This window comes from Lissotriton helveticus, chromosome 5_1 (assembly GCF_964261635.1).
Source record: "Lissotriton helveticus chromosome 5_1, aLisHel1.1, whole genome shotgun sequence".
Taxonomy (NCBI): domain Eukaryota; kingdom Metazoa; phylum Chordata; class Amphibia; order Caudata; family Salamandridae; genus Lissotriton; species Lissotriton helveticus.
In genome coordinates this window covers 2,019,157,593-2,019,182,187 of record NC_136065.1, presented here as the reverse complement: position 1 = coordinate 2,019,182,187, position 24,595 = coordinate 2,019,157,593, and the positions used below count along the sequence as shown (strand labels likewise).

Here is a 24,595-nt window from a genome sequence, read left to right as displayed (position 1 = left end):
ACTACCCCACTCTCTGTATCTCTTCATTGCACACATATATCACTACCCCACTCTCTGCATCTCTTTATTGCACACATATGTAACTACCCTGTTCTCAGCATCTCTTTATTCCACACATATATTACTACCCCACTCTCTGCATCTCTTTATTGTGCACATATATTACTACCCCAATCTTTGCAAGTCTTTTATTGCAGACATATATAACTACCCCACTCTCTGAATCTCTTTATTGCACACATGTATCGCTACACCACTCTTTGCATCTCTTTATTGCACACGTATATCACTACCCCACTCTCTGCATCTCTTTATTGCACACATACATCACTATCCCGCTCTTTGAAAGTCTCTATTCGGCTCAAATAGCAGTACATTATTCTCATATAACATACTTGCGTTGTTAGTGGGACCCGAGTAGCACATTAGACTGTAAAATAAATTGTGCTAAAACCCCTCATTGACGGTCTGTCTTGAGACCACAAAACATTTGAATCTGTCATTTCCAGTTAAAACGTTAAATCTGTTGACGTTTGGCTAGCATATTTAAACAGACTACAGGTCAACCTAGAAGGTCACTTCCCGAGAAGTAATTTTGCAACATGATTTACGTAGTAGGAGCCTGCCGATTGGTTACTTGCTGTCAGCTCTGGACCCCAGCCAGTTAACCCAGCCCCACAAAAGCTGAAATCCTGACTCCCAGAAAGAAAATCAACTTGGAGGCAGACGAAGAGCCAGGCGTCGCTCTCAGTGCACAGGTGGGTGAACACATTTCATTTGACACCAGAGAGGTCAACTCTGGGATATTTAAAACTTCTAAAGTAAATGGTGTTTCCGCAGATGCCTGCGCAAGAGGCACAGGTCTGCACCTTCTCCCTGCTGGACCTCCAGTGCACAGACACTGGTGTGCTCTTGTGCGCACTCGTGTGACCGGGTTTCCGTGATTTGTGGAGTGATCCTCAGCGGAAACTAATTTGAGGGAATGAGTGAGCGTAACAGAGAACAGTGAAACTGAACGTTTATCAGGGACATGCTGGGGGAGCCGAGGTCAGTGAATGGGTCATTGCATTATGTTGCATTTTCTAGCATTACAGTTTGTAGTTTGCTGGAAAAAGCTAAACGAAATAGTAGATTCTAAGCACATTAGACTACTTTCAACAGTCGGATAAAGAACAAACATTAGAGGCTGTTCCTTTCTCCCTTTCCAAGAAGTGTGGGCAAATTGGTGATGCATATTCAGCTGACTGGAGAAAACATAATAGGGCTCTGGACAATATATACAATTGTATTGTATTTGAAAGAACGTGCATACTATGCACATATTATAAACCGAACTGTATTGTATTTGAAAGAACATGCATACTATGCACATATTATAAACGAAATTCCATTGTATTTGAAAGAACATCTCTATGCACATATTATAAACGAAATTGTATTGCATTTGAAAGAACGTGCATACTTTGCACATATTATAAATGAAATTGTCTTTTGAAACTGAATCAGGAGTAGTGAAAGCTGCAGATGAGTAATTGCAAGAAGAACCCACTCTTCCAATTTGCCAATAATTGTTTCTGAGTGAAGACCATGTGTTTGTCAAATATTTACCAGAGCACGGCCTGAAAGGCGCTTGTTGCAAGGTGGAATATTATGTGGCATGGCTGGGGGGCCTTATCAAGCAATATTCTCACTCTACACAGTGGATGATCCTTGGATTCCACAGCAATAATCCTTAGCTCAATCCTGGTAGTGCAGCAAAGAGCAGTCAGGCATTATTGGGGGAACATGTGTTTAGTATTATATAGTACCATTATGGTTCATAAGTAATTGAGACAACTCAAAAGAAATCTGACACCATTATATAAAATATAGAGTGTATGGTTACATACTTATAGATACAAATACTAACTTTGTATCATATATACAACCCGAGTTGTGAACTTTTAAATAATTCAAACATAGATGCCTTTAAAACCAGACTGGTCCCTTTGAAAAGAAGGGGAACACTGGGAGTACTGGACCTCCTTCCTGCTCGAGCCTCTGTCTCCATTGTGGGGAAGTGCTACCACACCCCACTAGGAGGGGTGAATCTTGTCTTGGTGGAAAACGGCTTGGGGAAACCCATCAAGGCACGTGTGCCGTGTATCCTGGGGGGCACCCACGCAGGGTGCCATCCATGTGCTTTGTTCTAGCTCACTTTCGACACAAGAATTATGTGGTGGTGAAAAAGCACTGTGTTGGACACCAAACATGACACAATTTGGTCATTCCATAACAGAACTGGCTATCTTCAGTTTCGTCGGTAGCCAGCTCATGTTACTCTGTGACACGCCGGTCACTTACAGTCAAACCTTGCTTTACAGGGTTACTCGAGGAGCTTATAAGGGGGCAAAGTACCTTGCTGAATAGGTGTACCAATTACAATCACTTTTAGAGGAACGAGCACAGGCACTAAAGCCTGGTAAGCAGGTCCCAGTGCATTATCAGAGTTAAAAAAACAGCATCTAGCAGTTCTAATGGGGGCAAAAAGTGAGGAGGGAATCTGCAAAGAAGCCCAGTTTCTATCAGCTACAGTAACAACAGCCCTCCAAGCATTGCAATGTGTAGTGTAGCACAGACTGGCAGCAGATAGTATCCCTTGTTTAGTATTTGGCTTGTTTGCCTTCCTGTAAGCTGTGGCCTAGGCAGGGGTTAAGCTTCTGTCTATATCAATATACTTACATTTTACAGCATTTATCATGGAGAACTGTCACTTAGTAGTTATGTCATCTTCAAAGGTAAGATATTCTTCAAACACCGACGACCCTTCAGTATAAGTGGTTCCTTTTGCTACAGTGGTTGTATGATGATGCGTTGCAATCCTTTAGCATGCATGGTTTTTCCACCCCGCCTTTACCACGCATGCCATTTTCCAAGCATCTTTACCACACATGCCAATTATTATAAGGTAAGTAAAAACCCTACATAAACATATATGCACAGTATTGCCATCAGTATTGACATAGAACATGTCATGAATTATGTATTATGTGAGGTAATTAGCAGTGCATGGCGAGAGTGCGAGTTATAGCTACTTTAGGTCACAAGTTATAGTTAAATGAGATAACTATAACTAGTGAATTTGATTAGTTTTGTAAATTTAAAATTATTTGTTTTAACTGACATTTTCACATAAACATAAGTCACTATAATCTGTGGGGGGGGGTTTCTGTGAATCTCTGTTTTTTTAATGTAACTTAAGATATCCATCCCAGTGCAGGTGTGGGGTTGGCCATATGCCCAGGCTTGAGGGCGTTGGGTGCCTACTCACCACACAGCACGACCACCCCACCACGCAGGCCTATGTCATGGAACAATATATAGGGTGTTTTAAGTAAGGAAGATCGATTGGCTTTGGCACAGGGTCTAAATACCAAAATATAAAAAGTGCCGGGCTAGTTGGTTTTATCATGGGGTCAGCACATGAACATTAATATATCAACATATTAAGCAGACCTACTGTATTTTTCAAAAAGTCATCAATCGTTGTAATCAAACTTCATTTAATATATTTACACATTGCAATATTTAATAATAGAGACAGTCACAAATTATGTTGTGCTCCTTGCGCATAGCAGTGAATAATAAATCAACGGCTCCTACCACTCATCTATTATTCCTTTTATTAATTATTTCTTTAGTTTTTGGGTGTCCGTGTTCTACCCAGCACACCCACAGAATATTTTAAGTTTGGGGTCTTGATGGGTGCCTCAAGGTCCCTGCCAGCCGTTCCACTAGCACCCATTCTGAGTGCAGCAGGAGCCGGCTCCATCCCTTTGTTCCCATCTAACGTGAGAAGTGTTTTTCTGTGCTTTCACCAGGAAGGAGCAAAGTTGGCTTCCCTGTCTGGGAGAATGCAGACAGGGAATAAAGTATACATTCCTTAACCACACTCTTCTGGGCAGGGAACACAGTAGTGTCCCGGGAGATGAGGTCTCCAGGACACTGCTTTTATAGGGTCCTGGGGTCAGACGGAGGCTCAGGTAGGGGGGCATGAGGTCCCTTTTCCTAAACCGCATCCGCGCTAAGCGTTTTACCGCTGTGCGCTGAAGATTGCGGAATCCCGCGGTTCATGACGAGCTCAGCTCGTCATGAGCGTACGACAGGCGTAACTCATGACGAGCTGAGCTCTTAATGAGCGTCGAAGGGGTTAAATGTATGGCCAAGGTCGATGGGGATGTAGCTCTTCTCCCCAAAACTATTTGATTGGGCTGAGGGAATTGGGTCCCTGGGGCCCTGAAGAGACTCAGGGAGGGCGGGGTATAAGTTCTCCTCTCTAAAACTATTACTTAGGGCCCAGGAGATGAGGGAGACAGGCTGAATGCCCCCTCCCCATAAGAAAACAATAGGTTGGAGTCCCTGGGGACACCTGACGGCTCAGGAAGGGGAACACATGCCCCCTTCCTCCATAAATATGTTCCACCAACCCCCAGTGGCCCTAGCCCCCATTGAGGGGTAGTTAGGGGCATATTTACAAGCCCCTATCAACACAGGAGCGTCACTTTTTTAATGTTCCCATGGCGATACAGGCTTTGCCTTATTTACAAGGCAGTGTTAAGCCACTTAAACAGCAAAACACAATGCATGATTGTTTATGTGCAGGAAGGTGCCCCTTCCTGCACACACACATTTGTTTCTTTAAATGACGAGTTGCAACTTCTATATTTGCTGCACAAAGCAGCATACATAGAAGTTACAAGTTAAGATTGTTTATGGGCAGGAAATGACACCTTTCTGCACATAAACGATCATTCCCACAAAGCAGGCACCTTTGCACTATGGTGCAAGGGAGCCTGCATTGGTGCTAGGCAGATGAAATTAGCACCGGTGCAGGAGGAAATGCAGGGCTGCACTGTATTGTAAATACGGTGCAGCCCTGCATTGCAGAAGTGGCAGAGTGTGGCGTTAAGCCAAGAAGGCTAAGGTGGCACTCCGTCACTTCTTTGTAAATATGCCCCTTATTTTTTAAAAGCTCAGGAGCATGCCCTTTTATGTGGATCCTCTGCAGATATGCGTTTACCGTTGAAAAAATGGCCATGGGGAGCAGTAGCGGCCCTTGGTGGGAGTGCTACCGGGCGCTGAGGTGGGGTGGGGGAGGGGCAGGGTAGCGGGTAGTAAACTCCGGAGTACGGCCGCACAGAGGTAAGTACACAAACAAATAAAAATAATTAATTTTGTGGCGCGTGCTGCATCACATTCATTATTTATTTGTTTGTGTGCTTACCTTTGTGCAGCCGTGTTCCAGAATTTACTACTCCCCACCCTGCCTCTCCCCCGCTCCACGTCAGTGCCCGGCAGCGCTCCCACCATGGGTCCGCTACTGATGGGGAGGGACCCGTCTGTGACCCCCTCCATCAGGCCTGGGGGGTGCTGGATACCCCATATTTGTTTTCCTTTTTTACAGGAGAGGGGACTGTGTCCCCGAGTCCTACAATGGCTTCCGCCACATCTTTGTTGATATGGTGCAGTAAATCATATCTTATCTTTAGATGTGTTGGCTCTCGGTTTTACCAAGGCACGATATGTAAATGCATTTTAAATCTCCATTTCTCAAAAAACTACTCAACTGATTTACATCATATCACATAAAAATCACACTTTTTGGACCAAAATATAGCTTTCTGCCAAATTTGGGGTAAGTCCGTTCAGCCATTTTTGCTGTAGCTATGTCTAACTTTCCTATAGAAAATTGCATTGGGAAAACATAAGAGTACATGAAGTGGGTTTGCTCAATTTGAAATGCACATCTCTTGACCTTCTAAGTCCAAAAAAAAGGGAGAAGTTTTTCTTTTACACGTTTCCAAGTAAAGGGTGCTCTGAAAAGAGTGTTTTTGCACCCACCCACTAGGGTGTCAATCAGTCTATGGATTTCAAGAATCCTGACTCAATATTATATCTACTACACCGAGCACACCTAATCATTATTTCTATAATCCAGTTTGAATATATAATGTCACAGAAGAATTTATTCATAACATATTATTGAATTACTTAAGATCAATTTCCCAAGACTCAGCTCCAGTAAAGGTACGCTCTCCAATCAGATCTTGTGTCTGAGTCTTGGGAAATTGATCTTAAGTCATTCAATACTATGTAGATATAACATTGGGAAAACATGTTTTGGGGCAACTCCCTTTTTCTTAGCCCCTCCTTCACGTATCACTCTGAAACATTTTTCCAGGAAGGAGCAGAGGTGGATTAACTTTTCTTTATAAAGTTTGGTGAGGATTAGTCGGACGGTGCCAAAGTTATTAGTTAACAACAAAATGGCCTTCCCATGCTAATGGGGTTCTCAAAGCCTTAATTATTTATATATGTACGTATATATACATACATATAAATATATAAATATATATATATATAAATATATATATTATATGTTTGTTTTGCTGCCAGAATAAAACTTTTGAAGCACAGCAACTCTTGGTGTGTCGTCGCGTATTTCCTGATACATGGGAGATTTTCTGCTTTGATATTTGGGCCACCGGAGCCCCAACGACGACCCGCTCGCGAGCAGGTACTGGCCGGACACCGGGAGTGTGAGTTCGTAATATATATATAGAAAGAGAGAGAGAGAGAGAGAGAGAGAGAGAGAGAGAGAGAGCGATATAGATATACGTCACTGGCACTTTGAAACCCATTTGCATGAATTTGATCAAAATTTAGAATTATTGTGAATTAGCATGTTGCAGAGCACGGGCACGGGCACATACAGGTTTAATAAGTAGGAGTGTCACACAACAATAAAATGTGCAATGAAAAAGATTTATAAAAACACGTTAAACAGAAAATGAAAATTAGAAAAAAAGTGCAAAGGAGAGAAAAAAGAAAAAAGAATGGATGGAACAATTTTAAGAGTATGTTTACCATGTCTATGATAGTCTTGAACTGCGTCATGGTATATATGTGCAGGAGCAATGGCGCTCATTGTGTGTGAAGAAGGCAAGAAGGCAGTAAGAACTGCCGAAACATGTTAAAATTGTGCAGAAAATTATCCTCTTGATATCAGTGCCTTTTTTTTCAGGAGAAACTGGAATTGGTTAATATATATTGGTTTAATATACTTATACTAAATATATTAAATTACTAATACATTACTATTGTATATACTTATAAACTCCTAACCTGCCTTTACCAATACCCAGCTTTAAACCTTAAAATTACCCATACCTTCTTTACCGCTACCTACCTCTAAACCTAAAAAATTACCATTCACCCCTTTTACCACTACCCATTACTAAACCCTAAAATTACCCATGCCTCGAAAAATCTTACAAATGTTATTAGAACTGCAGATCTAGTAACCTGAAGAATCTACTCAACCCACATACAGTGTACTTGAACTAGTGAACTAGCCCCAACTTTTTTTTTAAAACATTAGCAACGATCCAGATTTAACATAGCAAAAGTTTGGGGAAGAGGAGAGCCTCCCCTGACAACCAAAATGTATTGCAATTATTCCTGTGAGTGGAAAGTGGAGAGGCGCGGAGACAGGACTTCATTTAGAAATTGCAGAAACTTTATTGAAGGGGCTTCTGATGAATTCTTTCAGAGCACTGCCATTTGGTGCATGATGGTTATGGTGTGGCTGTAGGTTCTGTTGTTGAAGGTGAGTACGTTTCTTGGCCAGGCCTGTTCTTTTCGTTTGTCCTTAATTGGTGGTTCAGGAAGGACAAGGGGAAGAGATTTCACACTTAATCATTGTGCTTATGCTGTGGGTGCTCCAGATTGGAGCCAGATTCGTAGTTCCCTGCTGTGATAAGCATAGGTTTACACAAAGGCTATATGTGTCCGCAGACAGCATAAGCAGGACACTTGAATGAGAACAACTCCAATCTGGTTCTGCAGCAGGCAATAGTGTAGGCAAGACTGCATAGCGGTGGGTGAGCCACTGAAAGCGCGAGCCCGATGCCGGCCTCGAATATATGACGTAATCCCGCATACCATCAGTCCGCAAAAAAAATCCTGCATGTAGTATTAGGCCACAAATTAAAATAACGAAAACTTTTAGAACGAATATGCCTTTAGCACGCATGCCTTTACAACGTAAAGGCCTGTATGTTAAAGGTATACTCGTTGTAAAAGTTGTAAAGGTAAGTAAAAGTACACTCCCCTACCCTACACTACCCTACACTCTAATGTAATACCCAGCACAACCCCCAACACTACCATAAAGCACTTTACTACCCTACACAAACACTACAACAGTACCTTAATACACTACCCCCAGCATGACCCTACACAAACACTACAATATTACACTAAACCACTGCACCCCCTAAACCCTAAAACACTACCTCCAGCATGACCCTACACTACAACACTACCGAAACCCTAAACCACTACACCCCAGCATGACCCTACACTACACAAACACAACAACACTACCCTAAACCCTAAACCACTACACCACAGCATGACCCTACACTACACAAACACAACAACACTACCCTAAAACACTACCCCTGCATGACCCTACACTACAACACTACCCTAAACCCTAAAACACTACCCCCAGCATGACCCTACACTACGCAAACACTACAAAACTACCCAAAACCCTAAAACACTACACCCCAGCATGACACTACACTATGCAAACACTACAACACTACCCTAAACCCTAAAACACTACCCCCAGCATGACCCTACACTACACAAACACTACAACACTACCTTAAACCCTAAAACACTACACCCAGCATGACCCTACACTACACAAACACTACAACACTACCCCAAACCCTAAAACACTACCCCCAGCATGACCCTACACTACATAAACACTACAACACTACCCAAAACCCTAAAACACTACCCCCAGCATGACCCTACACTACGCAAACACTACAACACTACCCTAAACCCTAAAACACTACCCCCAGCATGACCCTACACTACGCAAACACTACAACACAACCATAAACCCTAAAACACTACCCCCAGCATGACCCTACACTACGCAAACACTACAACACTACCCTAAACCCTAAAACACTACCCCCAGCATGACCCTACACTACGCAAACAGTACAACACTACCCAAAACTCTAAAACACTACCACCAGCATAACCCTACACTAAGCAAACACTACAACACTTCCCTAAACCCTAAAGCACTACCCCCAGCATGACCCTACACTACACAAACACTACAACACTACCCTAAACCCTAAAACACTACCCCCAGCATGACCCTACACTACGCAAACACTACAACACAACCCTAAACCCTAAAACACTACCCCCAGCATGACCCTACACTAAAGAACCACCACAACTCTACACTACACTAACACAACACTACACTACACAATCACTAACCCACTTACCTACCGCTCTCGTCATCGTGGTTTTCACAACGCAAATGCATTTACCATACATGCCTTTAAAACGTAATTCGTTGTAAAGGCATGCGTGATAAATGCACATGCGTTTTGAAAAAATGCGGGATAATGGTATGCGAGGTCAATGACCTTGCGGGATAATGGTATGCAGACTGAAAGTCCGCGGGATAAAAAATGCGGGAAAATGGCTGCAAACCGCCGGCCTCTGGTTCAGCTCAAGGTCCACTTGGAACCTCGAAGTGCGAGCGAGCTGAGCTTTCATGTGGCTTCTGCCTGCCACCTTCACTCTGCCCTCAAGCACAAGGAGTTAAAAACAAAGCATTAGCGTGTGAGTCAAAAAAAGATAGACAAATACACACCCATTTAGTGTCTGATTTGTGCAAAATAAAATTAATCCCGGATTCCCAGCTTCAACAAACTGTGTGATTATAGGCACATATTTTATTTCACCAATCCCCTATTGTTTCTTTACTATCCCAATATGAACACCTTCAATTATGTTCAGTCAGAATAGGAGCTGTACAAACGGTTTCTGTTATCGTTTTCTGTTTGCTCTAAAATACTTTAATGTTGCTCCTGCCATAAGACTTTCATCAGGTGATTTCTGGCTCCGTATCTCTCCCTCTAACACACACGACGACTGAGCACAAAATGACAATGACAAATCACACGCACACCGGCATGAACAAAAATTCTCCAGAGTGCTGCACACATTCTTACAGCACACTTACAAACGACATGAACATCACAGCAGGCTTATACATGTAGACTTCCTGGATGACAGATCCAACACAGCAGCATAGGTCCAGCAAAGAAACAAACTATTTCAGGCTGCACCTCATCCACAAACGTCAGGGAAATAGGGAGAATAAACAGGCATCCCTCTGCAAAAACACTGGGCCTCGTTCATGTGCCATGAGTTACCACTTCACTAGGATCAAACCTGATGCGTTCACCCATGATTATTTGGAAGGAGGAGTGAGAGGCATGATTCGGTTATAAGCATTCGGTGCATTCAGTATGGGCTCCTTTGTAACTCTGTCTGTTTTCACTTTCCTTACCAACACTACGGTATAGTGCCCACACCGCCATGCACTCCCCCCGCTTGCAATACACACTTATATTTCCCAACAGAAACTCAGGAGACATGTTTATGGGAAAGAACTGCTGCAGGTTTATTTCATACAACACAGGTGTGGTATGACGTTCGTTTTGGTGGGTCATCTTACAGGCGATCCAAAGCAGGCAGCCCCTTGCTGTCCCGCTTGCCTAAGAGCCATCTTGCACGGCGAGACGATGCTCTGACGGTGCCTTTATTCCACTTTTGTTATACTCCCGCCCCGCCCCCCCTGTCAGGGCGGAGCGATGGGGCACACCCCCGGTCGGTTCAGGCCCCCCGACCGCCCGAAGGACTAACGGGGTGCCGTCGCGGTTTCCCAGAACCTCTTTCGGCTCCAGGTCCTTGGCTCAGGCACCCTTACTGTGCCAGGCAGAGGTACCCTTACTGTACCCTTCTGCCGCAGAGGTACCCGTACTGTCCGTCTGCTTCCAGATCGCCCTGTACTCCGCCACAGCGCTGGAGGAGGCCCCCGTCGATGACAGAGCCCCCCCACCAAACATGCTACTTACAACCTGCTGCTGACAAAGCCTCTTGTACGTCTAGGAGGAAAACATCCATACCCAACCCAGACAAGTGCACCCTGTCGCTCTCGTAATAACCATCAGTTCTTTCTTGTATGAGTGCGTGCCTAATAAACCCCAGTCCCCTCTTCTCCATGAACTTCTGCATGGACCTGTTGACCCTCCTGCGGGACTGTTCTATTGCCACCTGTGATCGTGCGCCCCTCCATGCTTTGCGGGGGACAATTTCTGACCAGAATAGCTCAGTAGCTCCTATCCTTTTTGTTATAGCGGCCACGCCCTTCTGCATGGCCTGAATCAGGGCCCTCCTCCCTACCGTGGCCAGATCGTTCCCTCCTAAGTGTATAATGAGAATCTTGCGAGGACCGGCCTGTACTACCAGGCATTGTTCAAGCTTATTTTCCAGCTGGCCCCATCTCATACCAGGAAAACCCAACCACCGAATTTGTGTCCTTGAAAAAGCCAAATTCCATCTTTTGGAAGTCGCCCATCGTTCCAGCCTGGGAACGTAAGAATGGCCCATCACCCACACGCAACAGTCCGCTGCAAAGAGACAAGACAATTATTAAAACCACGCTACAGGAGAGAGAGGACCAGAAGCCGTTCAACTTATTTTGTTTATTGGGTACACGCCGGTACAAAATACTTGTATATTGGTGAACACTGCACTACATTAATACTTGAATATTGGTGAACACTGCACACTCCACTCGGAAAAGACATGATGTGACAAACATTATACATAACCTTAAACGTGCGCACTGCAAATTCACTAGATCACCAAAAAGTGTTGTTTTCAAGCAACTCATGACCTTTATTACTCCTAACTTAGAAAACGTAGCGGTCGGCAACATTTCAGGGGCGGATGTACCGCTGATAACAAGAGGATGACCACCTCCCTACCCTTTTGATTCCTTCTTCACCCAACCCGGCCTTAAATGCTGCTGTAGCTGCCCCTATCCTGAATGAATGGCTGGAGAATTTCTGGCCAGTCCCTGACAAACCTGCCTTGGCCAGGGCTACTGCCATCACGCGTTCCAGCTGGAATTTAGTCAGTGGTGAGCCATCGGCATGGGTTAAGAAGTGACCTGCCAGCAGAGGCCTGATCTTCAGGTATTCCCTGACAGTGGCAACCGGGCAGTACCTGGGGTCATCCAGTGCTTGCAATGTGATTGACGCACCCTTCCCCACCTGGTCAGCCCCACCTGGTCAGTCTTGGATTTTCGGACCCACAGTGCCAGGGAGTCCCGTGCACACACGTCCATCATGTCCAGGGCTCTCCCTGATCTGTCTGATTTTGATTTGGCCACTAGCTCGCTGGCTCTAAAGGCATCAAAGAATGCTAAGCAGAAGGCTGTTGCGAAGAGCTGAGCTTCAAACGCTGAATTTGTCACGGATGGTACAATATCCATCATGCGCTGCAAAGCGGGGAAGTCAATCCCAACCCTCTTGTCGGGAGACCTAACTTCTTCTCGGGCCCACCCCTTCAATCCTGCCCTAATCCTAAATGCACTTGTGGGATCGTCTCCTCGGCTAAGCTTAGTCTCATGTTAGAGTGCCGCCAGGTGGCCGCACACCCATGAATGTGCTTTGCCCGTTTCCTTTGCCCACACAACAAAATTCTCAACTTGTTCTACGGGACTTAAAGCAGCTGCCCCCAGGGACAGTGACACTGCACGGAAAGTGGTCAGCTGGGCCGCGTATCTTCTCCGAGTAGTCTGGGCCAACGAACGCTGTCCCATCATCTTCAACCACTCCCCAACTGAAGGAGTCGCCAGAGTGGTGCCGGGAATGGTGTCATCGCCTCCCTCGCCTGCGGCCAGGCCTCTCGAAATCGGAGCCACTGAAAGCGAGAGAGAGCGTCAGCTGCCACATTCTTCACACCTTCGATATGCCTTGCCCTAAATTCAATGTTACTCTGTAAGCCAGCCCTAACTAACTCCCTGAGCAGGCTCAGGACTAATGGGCAGTTGGCTGACAACCCGTTGATGGCCTGGACCACGGCCATGTTATCTGACCAGAAAACCACTTTCTTGTTACCCAGGCCCTCTGGCCATAGATGTAGTGCCACCACTATGGGGAATAGCTCTAGTACTGTTATGTTTGAGGGCACTCCTTTCTTGCGCCAAGCGTCTGGCCACCGCATGGCACACCACTCTTCACCAAAGATCACCCCGAAACCTTCTCTACCGGATGCATCTGAGAACAGGCAAAGTTCCTGGCTGCTTTCCCAGGGGGCCCTCCATATCACGGTGCCATTAAAATCCTTCAAAAATTCATCCCAGATCAGGAGGTCTGCTTTCAGCCCTGTACCCAGGCGCACCAGATGATGTTTCTTTCTGATGTGAGCCGTAGCCCTTGCAAGCCTGCGAGAGAACACCTTGCCAGCTGGTATGACCCGTGCTGCAAAGTTCAATTTGCCTAAAAGACTCTGAACCACTTCTAGTGCTGCCTTGCTCTTGCCAACCAATGAACTAATGTCGTGCCTCAAATCCTTAACCTTGTCCGCTGGGAGCCTAGATTCCCCTTTTACGGTATCCAGCTCGATGCCCAAGAAAGTGAGTGTTTGGGAAGGCCCTTCAGTTTTCCCTGGAGCCAGGGGGACACCCAAATGCTCTGCCAGTTCTTCGAAGGCTTGCAAAGCTTCTGCGCACTCTTGAGAACCCTCCTTGCCAAAAAATAGAAAATCATCTAGATAGTGTGTGACTTGGGAAATGCCGTGTTTGCTTGTGAGGGCCCACTGGAGGAAAGAACTGGCCGTTGGTGCAAGTGATTGCTGCGTGTTAAGCACCACATTTGCTGCAATTATGGGCAAACTTACAAGCTCTACCCCAGGTGCATGTTCCACTATTGAACAATCTGCATGTTCCAGAGTTGACACGTCTCGGTCCGGATCCCTGGTCCCTCCCCCGACCCCCCCCCGAAAGGGCTGCTGGAAAGAACGCCTCGGGAATTGTTCCCACTTCCTAGTGTCTGCTTCGCCTTGTGCTTTATATGGTGTGTCTCTATGATTATTACCTGTCTTACACATATGTTTGATCCAGAGCTGGATATCAGTATGTTCCCACCCAATATCAGGGCAGCTGGCCATGCTTTTCCTAAATTCCTGATCATACCAAAACCAGCCCATCCCTCCGGACTCCCTAGCTCCCTGTTGGATTGAGTTGGCGTATTCCATCAGTGCCTCGCTCTGTGCTGGATCCTTCTGCACTATAACTGCTGATAGAATGTTAAATGCTTCATTCCAATTTTCTATTGTCTTCTCAGGCCAACGCTGGTACCTAACCTTCTTCTCATCATCTTTCTTCCCCATCCTCCTAGTGTCTGCACCTGCGTTTTCATGCATCAACAGTGTCAAAATATCAATATACTCCCTCCTCCATATCCCTTCTTTAGCAGCCTGGGGTACCTGCCGGGCCAGGGAGCAACGACTTGCTGACATCAGGGCGTGAGTCGTGTTTGGCTTGACCGATCCTGCACAGACCGGTTGTACCGCCCCCACTTGTGCCGGGATAACAACAGGCGTACCAGGTTGTGGTGTTTCCACTGGGCCAGCCGCGCCACTGATTGCACTAGCTGCTACGCTCACAACCGCACTCTCCGCGGCGGGTGCTGCCCCAGTGGCAGGCACCTGGCCAGCATTCTGAGAAGTGATGAGGGTGACAGGCGGCGCAGCTGGCCGTGGCCTCACCACTGCGGGAACTTGCAGGCCGACTGCTGCATTCCCAAGACCGTGTGACCCCATATTAGTACCCTGCTGAGCCCACACTTGCATCACTGGGTCAGATGTCGCCGGCCCGGTGGCGGGGGGGGGCACCGCTTTCTGTGCCGCCGCGATATCATCTAAACGTTTTTGAAAAAGTGCCATTAAACCCATCATTTCGTCCATTGTCTTACCCATTTGGGCCAAGTCTGTTAATCCAGCCGCTGATTCATGGACCACGGCAGGTACTACGGGTAATCCAACGGGCCTCGCCGCAGGCGGGGGTGGTGGGGGGGGGGGGTGTTGTCCCCTGCTGCTCGTTTCGCGCTGGCACGGCCGGAAAATCCTTGCGAGTGTGTTTTCTCTTCCGAGTGGACCTTCGCATCCCTTCGCCTGAGGTGCCCGCCGCGTCTTCCGGAGCGCTGGGTCGGCCAGCTTCCTCTAGCCTACGCGTCTCTATGAAACCTTGCGCCCATGCGGTCCCTTTAGCCTGCGAGGCTGCAAGGAATTCCGCCCACAGCCCATCCTGTATAAGAATCAACAAGGGCCTTGACTCCTTACTCAGAAAGGCTGAGTCCAACTCAACTGGATAAACAACAAAAATGCCAATTCCGGGAATAATTTGACAATATTTTCAAAAAACGCTGCTTTGATTAAAGCAAAAACAACCTGTTTGTACTTAACACCATCAAGGTTTATTCATAATTATGACATGGTTATTATTCATATTAGCACACTTATTTATCGTGCTTTGGAAAATATAACATACAAAATGCACAACAATTTTTATATACAATATATACAAGAAAATACAATCTCAAACATACTTATCATTCATTCATGCACACTCCTTAACAAAACAGTGGAAACAATAAAGTGAAAATAAAGAAACACAGTACGTCACAACACCGGTTAATGAATGAGTCCTAAATATTTCTTTTCATATTTTGACAATTTGTCGCAGTTTGTAATAATCACAAATACTCTCGTGAAACCAAATATGTACAAAACAAAATTAGGGGTAACCAGATGTTGGACAAGGTGGTCGACGCGTTTCAAACCCCTATCATTAAGGTGGGGTTCTCCTCAGGACCGAATGGTTCTTAATCCACTAGTCACAGCACAGTTGCTAATAGGCAGTAAATTATCCCCAAAGTTCAGTATGGTATTTCCCACAAACGTGATAGCAGCAGCGGCTTTGAAGCTGGCTGCTCGCAAACACTATTAAGTTGCGTCCGCTCCTTTCCAATGAAAGCGTGTAGTCTTGACTCCTTCTCCTAGGGCGGCTTGTCTGATTGTGACCGCTGAAGGGCTCGAATCCTCCAAATCCTGTGGCACTGCAGTGCCGCGGGTGGACATCACAATGGCTTCTGCCCTTTTGGGTTCCTACGGGTGAGAAAATACATGAGTCCACTACCAAAGCACGTTGAGTAGCAGGACTCCTACCGACTCTGCTGTTCACCGAATCAACCTTGCTGACTAGTGCCTGCCCCCGCTGATACACGACCACAGTCCAATTCGCGCCCATGAATTACCTGCTAAGAAGCTCGTTAATCCTATGCAGCTGTCAGACCTTGCGACGTGTTCCCGGACGTGATCTGAAAGATAAAACCGAATTACTCATCGTGTATACTGCCACAAACGTGCCTCGTACGGTGACTCTTTCTGGCAGGAGCCCACTTGGAAGAAACGAGCCCCAGGTAGCACGTGAGCAGAAGAAGAGAACTCTGTGGCCCAGCAGTGGTTCACAATGTTATTTGAAGTGCAACAATGTTAATTAAAGTGCAACACGACCTGCATAAAAGATTAATCAGCACACCTGACTGGCCATACGTTATTGAATATACTCAGTGCCTAGTACTCCACATTTTATTTCCTTTAGCATCTTGGTGAAAATGGCGCGTGACCAGACTGCAGAGGCAGGCTGGCTATGGCAGATGCATTATGGGCTTACTAATAATATACAGGACTTGCAGCTCGCACATTTGCACACCATTGACCGTATCCATCCCTCCAGTCCCCGTTTCGCGCGCGCCGTTGGAGCCCCAGAACTACAAGTCCCAGAATGCACATCACAATGGAGGGAGAACCCGTATCGAAGAGAAAAACGTATCGGGGGAAGGCCCAAAAGAGTAACAAAGAACCAGCAATCGGGGGTGTAGTGAAGTTAGCAGGCTAGTGGTTGTGGGTGGAGCTTAGGGGGTGGACAGGAAGAGGAGGGAACTCACGAGGAAGAGGCAGTGAGAGTAGGGACAGGAGACAGGCAGGGAGCACAGTAATAAAGCTCCATAGAAATTACCAACATGTGTCTGTGATTATTGTAGCAGGATGCTACAACTGGCGACGAGGGTGGGATTCAGCAAGCCCCACTGTGTGCAGAGCCCCACGAAGACGCCCTGTCCCAAGCAGCTGTGAAAACGCTGCTGAATAGAACCACGCTGCCGCCCGGAGGTCGAGGCCAGCAGCTGTTGAGAGTAACCCCCAAAGTCTGTGAGGGAGCAGAGGGGCCAAAGAAACGTGCGCTGGACTGCTCGAGAGCAAAGCAGTTCGTCGCGCTGAAAGAGCGCCTCACGCTGGAAGCGTGCGTCCTAGGTGCAGAGCCGGTGTGCAGGAATCGGGAGCCCACTCCGACCCTGTGGAGTGCCCAGAGAGGTAAAAGAAGTGCCCCAGAGGTGTGGACGGCGTCCACAACGAGCCACCAGCAAGCGCTGCTGAGAGCGCTGCAATCCGAGCCCGGGCGACATCGGACGTCGGAAAACCTCACGCCCGATGCGTGAGGTTTGGGAGGTCATCGGCGAAACAAAAGCGGGAACTGCGGAGGCGAGCCGGGAGCCCACCCCGATCTCACCTGAGGTCCGTGGTGGCGGAGGAGAAGTGAATCCTGGCGTGGACTGCCTCAGAAGCCGACCGCCGGTGAGTCCTGAGTGCCCCCGAGTGAATGAGCCTGGAGAGCCAGCCTCGTGTGTGCCTGCAGTGAGGCGGCCATCTTTAAGTCAGGCAAGTTTCAAGACAAACCCCTTGACTGTTACACGGCAGCCATTTTGAAGTCAGGCATTGATGACAGAAACAAGCATTGGCAAATAAACAAGCATTGGTACTCAGGAATAAGCAAACACTGGCAAAGAAACAAGCATTGGTACCCGAAAACAAACAAACATTGGCAAAAGAAACAAGCATTGGTTCCCGAAAACAGACAGACATTGGTAAAGAGACAAGCATTGGTGAAACCAAGTGAGTGTGACAAAGACACAAACAAACACTGCAAAGATGTCCGATGTTGATAGAAATCAGCCGCCACCGGCAGATGCCAAGCCTAAGGTTCCAGGTGGGTCGCACCTGCGAGCGCCTGAACCCCTAAAAGTGACCACTGGGGGAACAATGGGTCCCAAATGGCAAGAATGGTTCGAAGAATTCGAGGATTATATCGAAGGATCAGAGGTGACTGAGGATTGCCCTGCGTAACTTGGCGGGGCGGGAGATAGTCAAAATAATCAAAGACCTTCCTGACGCTGAGGCGGACACCTATGACAAAGTGCGTGACGCATTAAACAAGAGATTCCTTCACAAAAAGAATGTTGACTATGAACGCCATACATTTCACTCGGCTCGTCAAGGGAAAGAGGAACCAATGAGTGCTTTTATAATGCGACTGAGAAGACTAGCTAAGCATTGTGCATTTGACAATTTCTCGACAGATGCCGCAATTAAGTCACAAATAATTGATGGATGTCACTCCGACCAATTGAGGAGACGACTATTGAGAAAGGAACATAGCCTTGATGATATAGAGGAGATGACACGAATATTTGATCAAGCAGAAGAATATGCAGCAGACATCGAAACGGGACACAAAGGAAGTCGCGAACAAGTGCGACGCGTGCACGCCAAGAATGAAAGTCGAAGACGCTCGAGTGACAAACACTGGAGATCACGTCCGTCATCACGTCGAGAGCAATCAGGACATCAGCGGCGAGAACCGTGGAAGAAGGAAAGGAGATCAGAGAACGTGAGGAAGTGTTTCCGTTGTGGGTACGATTACCCCCATGTAGACAGCTGTCCTGCCATGGGCCAAAGATGTCGGAAGTGTGGTCGAACTAATCACTTTGAAGCGATGTGTGGGGAATACAACAAGGAGAGAAGAAGTGGTGCCACAAAGACAGCTCAGCCCAACTCACGAAGAGGTACCCCGAGAACGTCCCGATCTGGTACTCGAAGGCATCATGCCCGAGCTGTCCAAGACCAAGCTGAACAGTCTTCTGGGTCATCACACTCCAGCCGAGAGTCACGTCGGTCCAGGTGGGAACGGAGATCACCATCCCAGGAATCGAGACCGTCATCCAGAGACTCAACTTACACCATTGAATATCTGAACTTAGCTGTAGATCAAGACCAGCTCAAGACATATCCCAGACTGGATATCAAAGTTGGCAATCATGGCACGCAATTTGTACTAGACTCAGGTGCATCTCTGAACTATATTCCAGTCACCGAATATGAAAGAATGAAGCCACGTCCTCCACTGACCTTTGCACCAGTCAAAGTCTTTACGTGGATGGCTAAGAAGCCACTCCCCTGCCTCAGGAAGTTTTCAACGACCCTCCAACATGAGGACACAACCATCCCAGCAGTAATCCACGTCATTAAGGGCCCGGAAGAGGACTGTCTACTGAGCCTCCCGACAGCTGAACGCCTTCATCTAGTAGAAATCCTTTTCAAGGTCAGCGGAAATCAAGATGTGACCCGCCAGTTTCCCAGACTATTCCAAGGACTAGGCAAGCTAAAAAACTGTCAAGTACGATTACACATTAATGAACAAATCAGACCTGTCGCTCAACACCCTCGACGGGTACCATTTCACCTCCAAACCGCTGTAGAAGAAGAACTCCAGGACTTGCTAGCTGCTGACATCATCGAGCGCACCGAGGGTCCAACACCATGGGTGTCCCCAGTAGTTATTGTTCCCAAAAAGGGCACGGCCAACAAAGTCAGACTCTGTGTGGATATGCGCCTGCCCAACACTGCAATTGAAAGGGAGCGACACCCGGGGCCGCACTTGAGTGATATGATTTCGGCCCTGAATGGAGCGAAAATAATTTCCAAGTTGGACTTAAACAAGGGGTACCACCAGTTAGAATTGGAGGCAAAGTCGAGATATATCACCACATTTGCAACCCACCTGGGGTTGTTCAGATACAAGAGACTAAGCTTTGGGGTTTCCTCTGCAGCTGAAATATTCCAGGAAGCCATTCGACAGGTCATTCAGAATATTCCCAATGCCTTCAACTACAGCGACGACATCCTTGTCTATGGCTCAGATCTGCGAGGACATGATATCGCACTCAATCGTGTTTGCCACGCACTACTAGAAGCAAACCTGACCCTCAACAAAGAGAAATGCGAATTCCATCAGGACACACTAAAATTCTTTGGTCATATCTTCTCAGGCGCTGGCATGAAACCTGACCCCGACAAGATTGGGACTCTGAACAACACCAAGAGCCCCCAAGACGTCAGTGAGCTCAGGTCGTTCCTCGGCATGGCCAGTTACTGTGCTCGCTATATCAGGGACTACGCAACAATCAGTCATCCCCTTCGCCTGTTGACCAAACAAGGCCAGCCGTTTGAGTGGACTCCCCAATGTGAAAAATCCTTCAAGGAAATCAAGAAGGCGGTAGCATCTGCGGATCACTTATCCTATTTCAACCCAAAGAGAAAAACGGAAATTACTGTGGATGCCAGCCCCGTTGGTCTTGGTGCAATCTTGGCACAGTATGACAATGACTCAGACCCACGTCGGATAATTGCATATGCGAGTCGTAGCTTGACTGACCCGGAGCGGGCATACTCGCAGCCAGAAAAAGAAAGTCTTGCCGTAGTGTGGGCATGTGAACATTTTCATGTCTTCATTTATGGAAAACATTTCACTTTGATTACCGATCACCAGGCTCTTGTTACCATTTACGGAAACCCACGATCCAAGATGCCCCCAAGAATCAAAAGGTGGGGTTTACGACTACAGGAGTACACATTCACCATCATCCACAAGCCAGGGATGTCAGAAAACCCAGCTGACTATATGTCCAGACACCCGGCCACATCTTCAGTCTCTAAATCGTCCATTGCTGAAGAGTACATACACTTTGTGACCGATCAGGCTCTTCCTCCCGCTATCCCAATGGACACCATCAGAGAAAGCACAGCACAAGACATCATCCTGCAGAAGGTCCTGCGCAGGATTCGACATAACAGATGGAGGCCTGATTCTCAGGATACAGAGACTGATCCGGTCCTTAAACAAGAAATGCAAGCCTTCCGGCATGTGTGCAGTGAGCTGTCAGCCACCACGGATGGCATAATACTGCGAGACCAGAGAATCGTGATTCCCACTCAACTGAGACAAGGAGTGGTTGCCCTTGCCCATGAAGGACATAGGGGTATTGTGTCAACCAAGCGAGCAATGAGAGAACGAGTGTGGTTTCCATATCTCGACCAAATGGTTGAAGCTACCTTGAAGGACTGTCATCTTTGTCAACTTACGAGCAAATGTGATCCTCCAGCACCCCTAAACATGACCCCTCTACCACCTGGTGTGTGGCAAGAAATTGCCATTGATTTCTATGGACCCTTGGCATCGGGCAAGTATGTGCTAGCCATCATCGATGAACACTCTAGGTACCCCATTGCACGTTTTGTGTCATCTACAAATGCCGTCAGCACTCTCAAGGTATTAGACGAAGTCTTTGCGGCCTGGGGCGTTCCCTCCACGGTTAAGACAGACAACGGACCTCCATTTAGTGGAAATGACTTTGCAGCATTTGCGAAACACCTGGATTTCCATCATCGTAAAATTACACCCCTCTGGCCACAGGCCAATGGAAAAATTGAAAGATTCATGGCCACGCTCAAAAAGACTTTTCAACATGCGACAGCGGAAGGGAAAGATCTACAAGTCGCCCTCAACGAGGTCCTCCGAGCTTACCGAACAACTCCTCACGCTACCACAGGAAAATGCCCGGCCACACTCATGCTGGGGCGTCCTATGAGGAATCGCATCCCAACGTGGGAAGGGGCATTACGACCATCATTGTCACCCACTCGAGATCATCAAGAAATGATGAAGACAGACCAGCGCCGAAAAGACAAAATGAAGTCATATGCAGATCACAGGAGAAGAGCGAGATCACTCTCGTTACATGAAGGAGATCGGGTGCTTGTCAAGCAAGAACAACAGAAAAAGACCGACTGCCTATTCAAGGACGAACCGTTACTGGTTACGAAAAAGAAAGGAACTATGGTGACTGCTGAATCAGAACAGAGACGAATCACGAGAAATATTTCGCATTTCAAGAAATTGCCACACGATGTCATTGATATCTCAATGAGTGAAATGGACACTCCCGGTTCGGAAGAACCACCTTCAGTCAGTCGTGAGAACACTAGTCCAATCAATGAAACAAGGAGTGATACCAATCTGGGAATGAGGTCACCACGACCTCATCGTGACATACGTCCACCCAAAAGACTTATTGAAGAAATGGACTAGAAAGTCAGTATGTTGCTTGTTTTGTTACAAAGGGGGGAGATGTAGTGAAGTTAGCAGGCTAGTGGTTGTGGGTGGAGCTTAGGGGGTGGACAGGAAGAGGAGGGAACTCACGAGGAAGAGGCAGTGAGAGTAGGGACAGGAGACAGGCAGGGAGCACAGTAATAAAGCTCCATAGAAATTACCAACATGTGTCTGTGATTATTGTAGCAGGATGCTACAGGGGGAAGGCCCAAAAGAGTAACAAAAGAACCAGCAACGCCGCATGGCCGGTAATGGCGGCCGGATAGGGTAATACCGCATGGCCGGTAATGGCGGGCGGATCTGGCACCAACCAAGAGCAGCCTCGCGGACTTCGCTGTCGAGCGCCCTGCAGAAGTGCGGGCCCTGCCTGCTTCATTTGAGGAAAGCCAAGTAATGCCCCCTTTTTTTTTTTTTTTTACTGCCTTGTATTGGTGAGATACGAAAAGAACAGTAATTTGCGCGTTTAGGCAGAAAAATGCTTTTGGTCTAGGCCCAAGCAAATTTGAATAACTGTGATCGTGACAAAGACACCGTGCACCATATCTGTAGGGTCATGTACTCTATTCAAAATTCTGGCCTTGGCAGGCAAATGCCCAGTCCAATTTAACTGCCCGATAATTTATTTCAGATTAGGTCCAACAAATGCTAGCCTGTCTCTTCTGTATTGCGTCACAAATACCTCGATCGGCTCGTCATAGTCACGGCCTGTGTGTTTTCTTTTGCGCCAACATCCTCTCTCTACAAATGACCTTTGCATTACTCGAGAAAACGTGAAGGGTGAAAACCCTCTGCAAAGCGTTAACCTAGCAATTTTCATACCCTGTTTTACTAGGGAACGCATTGCTTCCGAATCGAATCAAGAAATTCGCTCATGAAAGAAGGGTGATTTTTAGCTCACATTTGGGGTATTGTTATTTGCCCATATTAGGCTGAGGCTCTTGTGCACAGTTGCCTCTTGAAACCGAGGCTACTTGAAGTGACAAACGTAAGGAGCCTTTCTTCTAAATTACTTCCAGAGTTATCGTTCAGCGCCTGAGAGTGCACGTTTTGCCGCGGAAAACAGGGACCGTGGTCAAGAGGTTTTTCAGCTCGGTGCACCTTCCACAATTGGGGTGCTGTGTGACATTTCGCTTACATGGTGGTCAGGACTTTATCGCTGTGTGACCCCATAAGAATGAGAGCATTTCACCCCGATATGTTTTTCTTGTCTTTTATAGTTCTGCTCTTTTTACCGACGATAAAAGTGTGAATTTAAAAGGTACTCTCCCCGCATTCTGTTAAACAAATGAGAGGGACAATTGATGTGCACTCTCCGTATATTTTTACTTATTGGAGACTGGTACGGGACAATACACGAGGGGACACGAGAAACCTCGGAGAGCAGTTGGCTGACACTGACAGCGTGGTAATTTGCTACAGTACGCCCCGACGAAAAAAGTGTGAATCTAAAAGGTATTCTCCCCGCATTCTGGTAAACAACTGAGAGGAGCAAATGTGATGTGCACTCTCCGTATATTTTTACTTATTGGAGACTGGTACGGGACAATACACGAGGGGACACGAGAAACCTCGGAGAGCAGTTGGCTGATGCAGAAAGCGCGGTAATTTGCTACAGTACGCCCCAACTTCCTACAACGCATGCCAGGAGTGCAGCTTGCTTTGTGCGCTTGAGCTCTTTTAATACTCACTGACAATGATATCAGGTCTTTCTAATAACTCACTGACAATCATTTTATGCACTCTTCGTATATTTTCACTCATTGGAGACTGGTATGGGACAATACACGAGGGGACACGAGAAACCTCGGAGAGCAGTTGGCTGCCGCAGAAAGCGCGGTAATTTGCTACGAGAAACCTCGGAGAGCAGTTGGCTGACGCAGAAGCGCGATAATTTGCTACAGTATGCCCCAACTTTCATACGACGCATGCCTGGAGTGCAGCTTGCTTTGTGCGCTTTGTGCGCAGTTATCAGGTCAAAGCGCGGTAATTTGCTACGAGAAACCTCGGAGAGCAGTTGGCTGACGCAGACAGCGCGGTAATTTGCTACAGTATGCCCCAACTTTCATACAACGCATGCCAGGAGTGCAGCTTGCTTTGTGCGCTTTGTGCGCTTGTTATCAGGTCAAAGCGCGGTAATTTGCTATGAGAAACCTCGGAGAGCAGTTGGCTGACGCAGAAAGCGTGGTAATTTGCTACAGTACGCCCTAACTTTCATACAACGCATGCCAGGAGTGCAGCTTGCTCTGTGCGCTTTGTGCGCTTGTTATCAGGTCAAAGCGCGGTAATTTGCTACGAGAACCC

General features: G+C 47.0%; 1 protein-coding gene across 4 annotated transcripts in view; it reads left to right on the top strand.

Annotated features, from left to right (window-relative positions):
• Window positions 1-637: 637 nt before the first annotated feature.
• The window catches only part of LOC144756193 (butyrophilin-like protein 3), a 123,888-nt gene continuing 99,930 nt past the window's right edge, over window positions 638-24,595 (top strand). For 2 of the 4 annotated variants that reach the window (XM_078645797.1, XM_078645796.1), the window contains exon 1: window positions 638-758. Coding sequence is in view for 2 of the 4 variants with exons in the window: in XM_078645795.1 (XP_078501921.1) it covers window positions 1,031-1,047 (17 nt within the window). In the remaining 2 variants the exon portion in view is untranslated. Of the gene's footprint in view, window positions 759-1,015; window positions 1,048-24,595 lie in introns of those variants that run through there. The other 2 variants (XM_078645795.1, XM_078645794.1) reach the window with 1 other exon arrangement.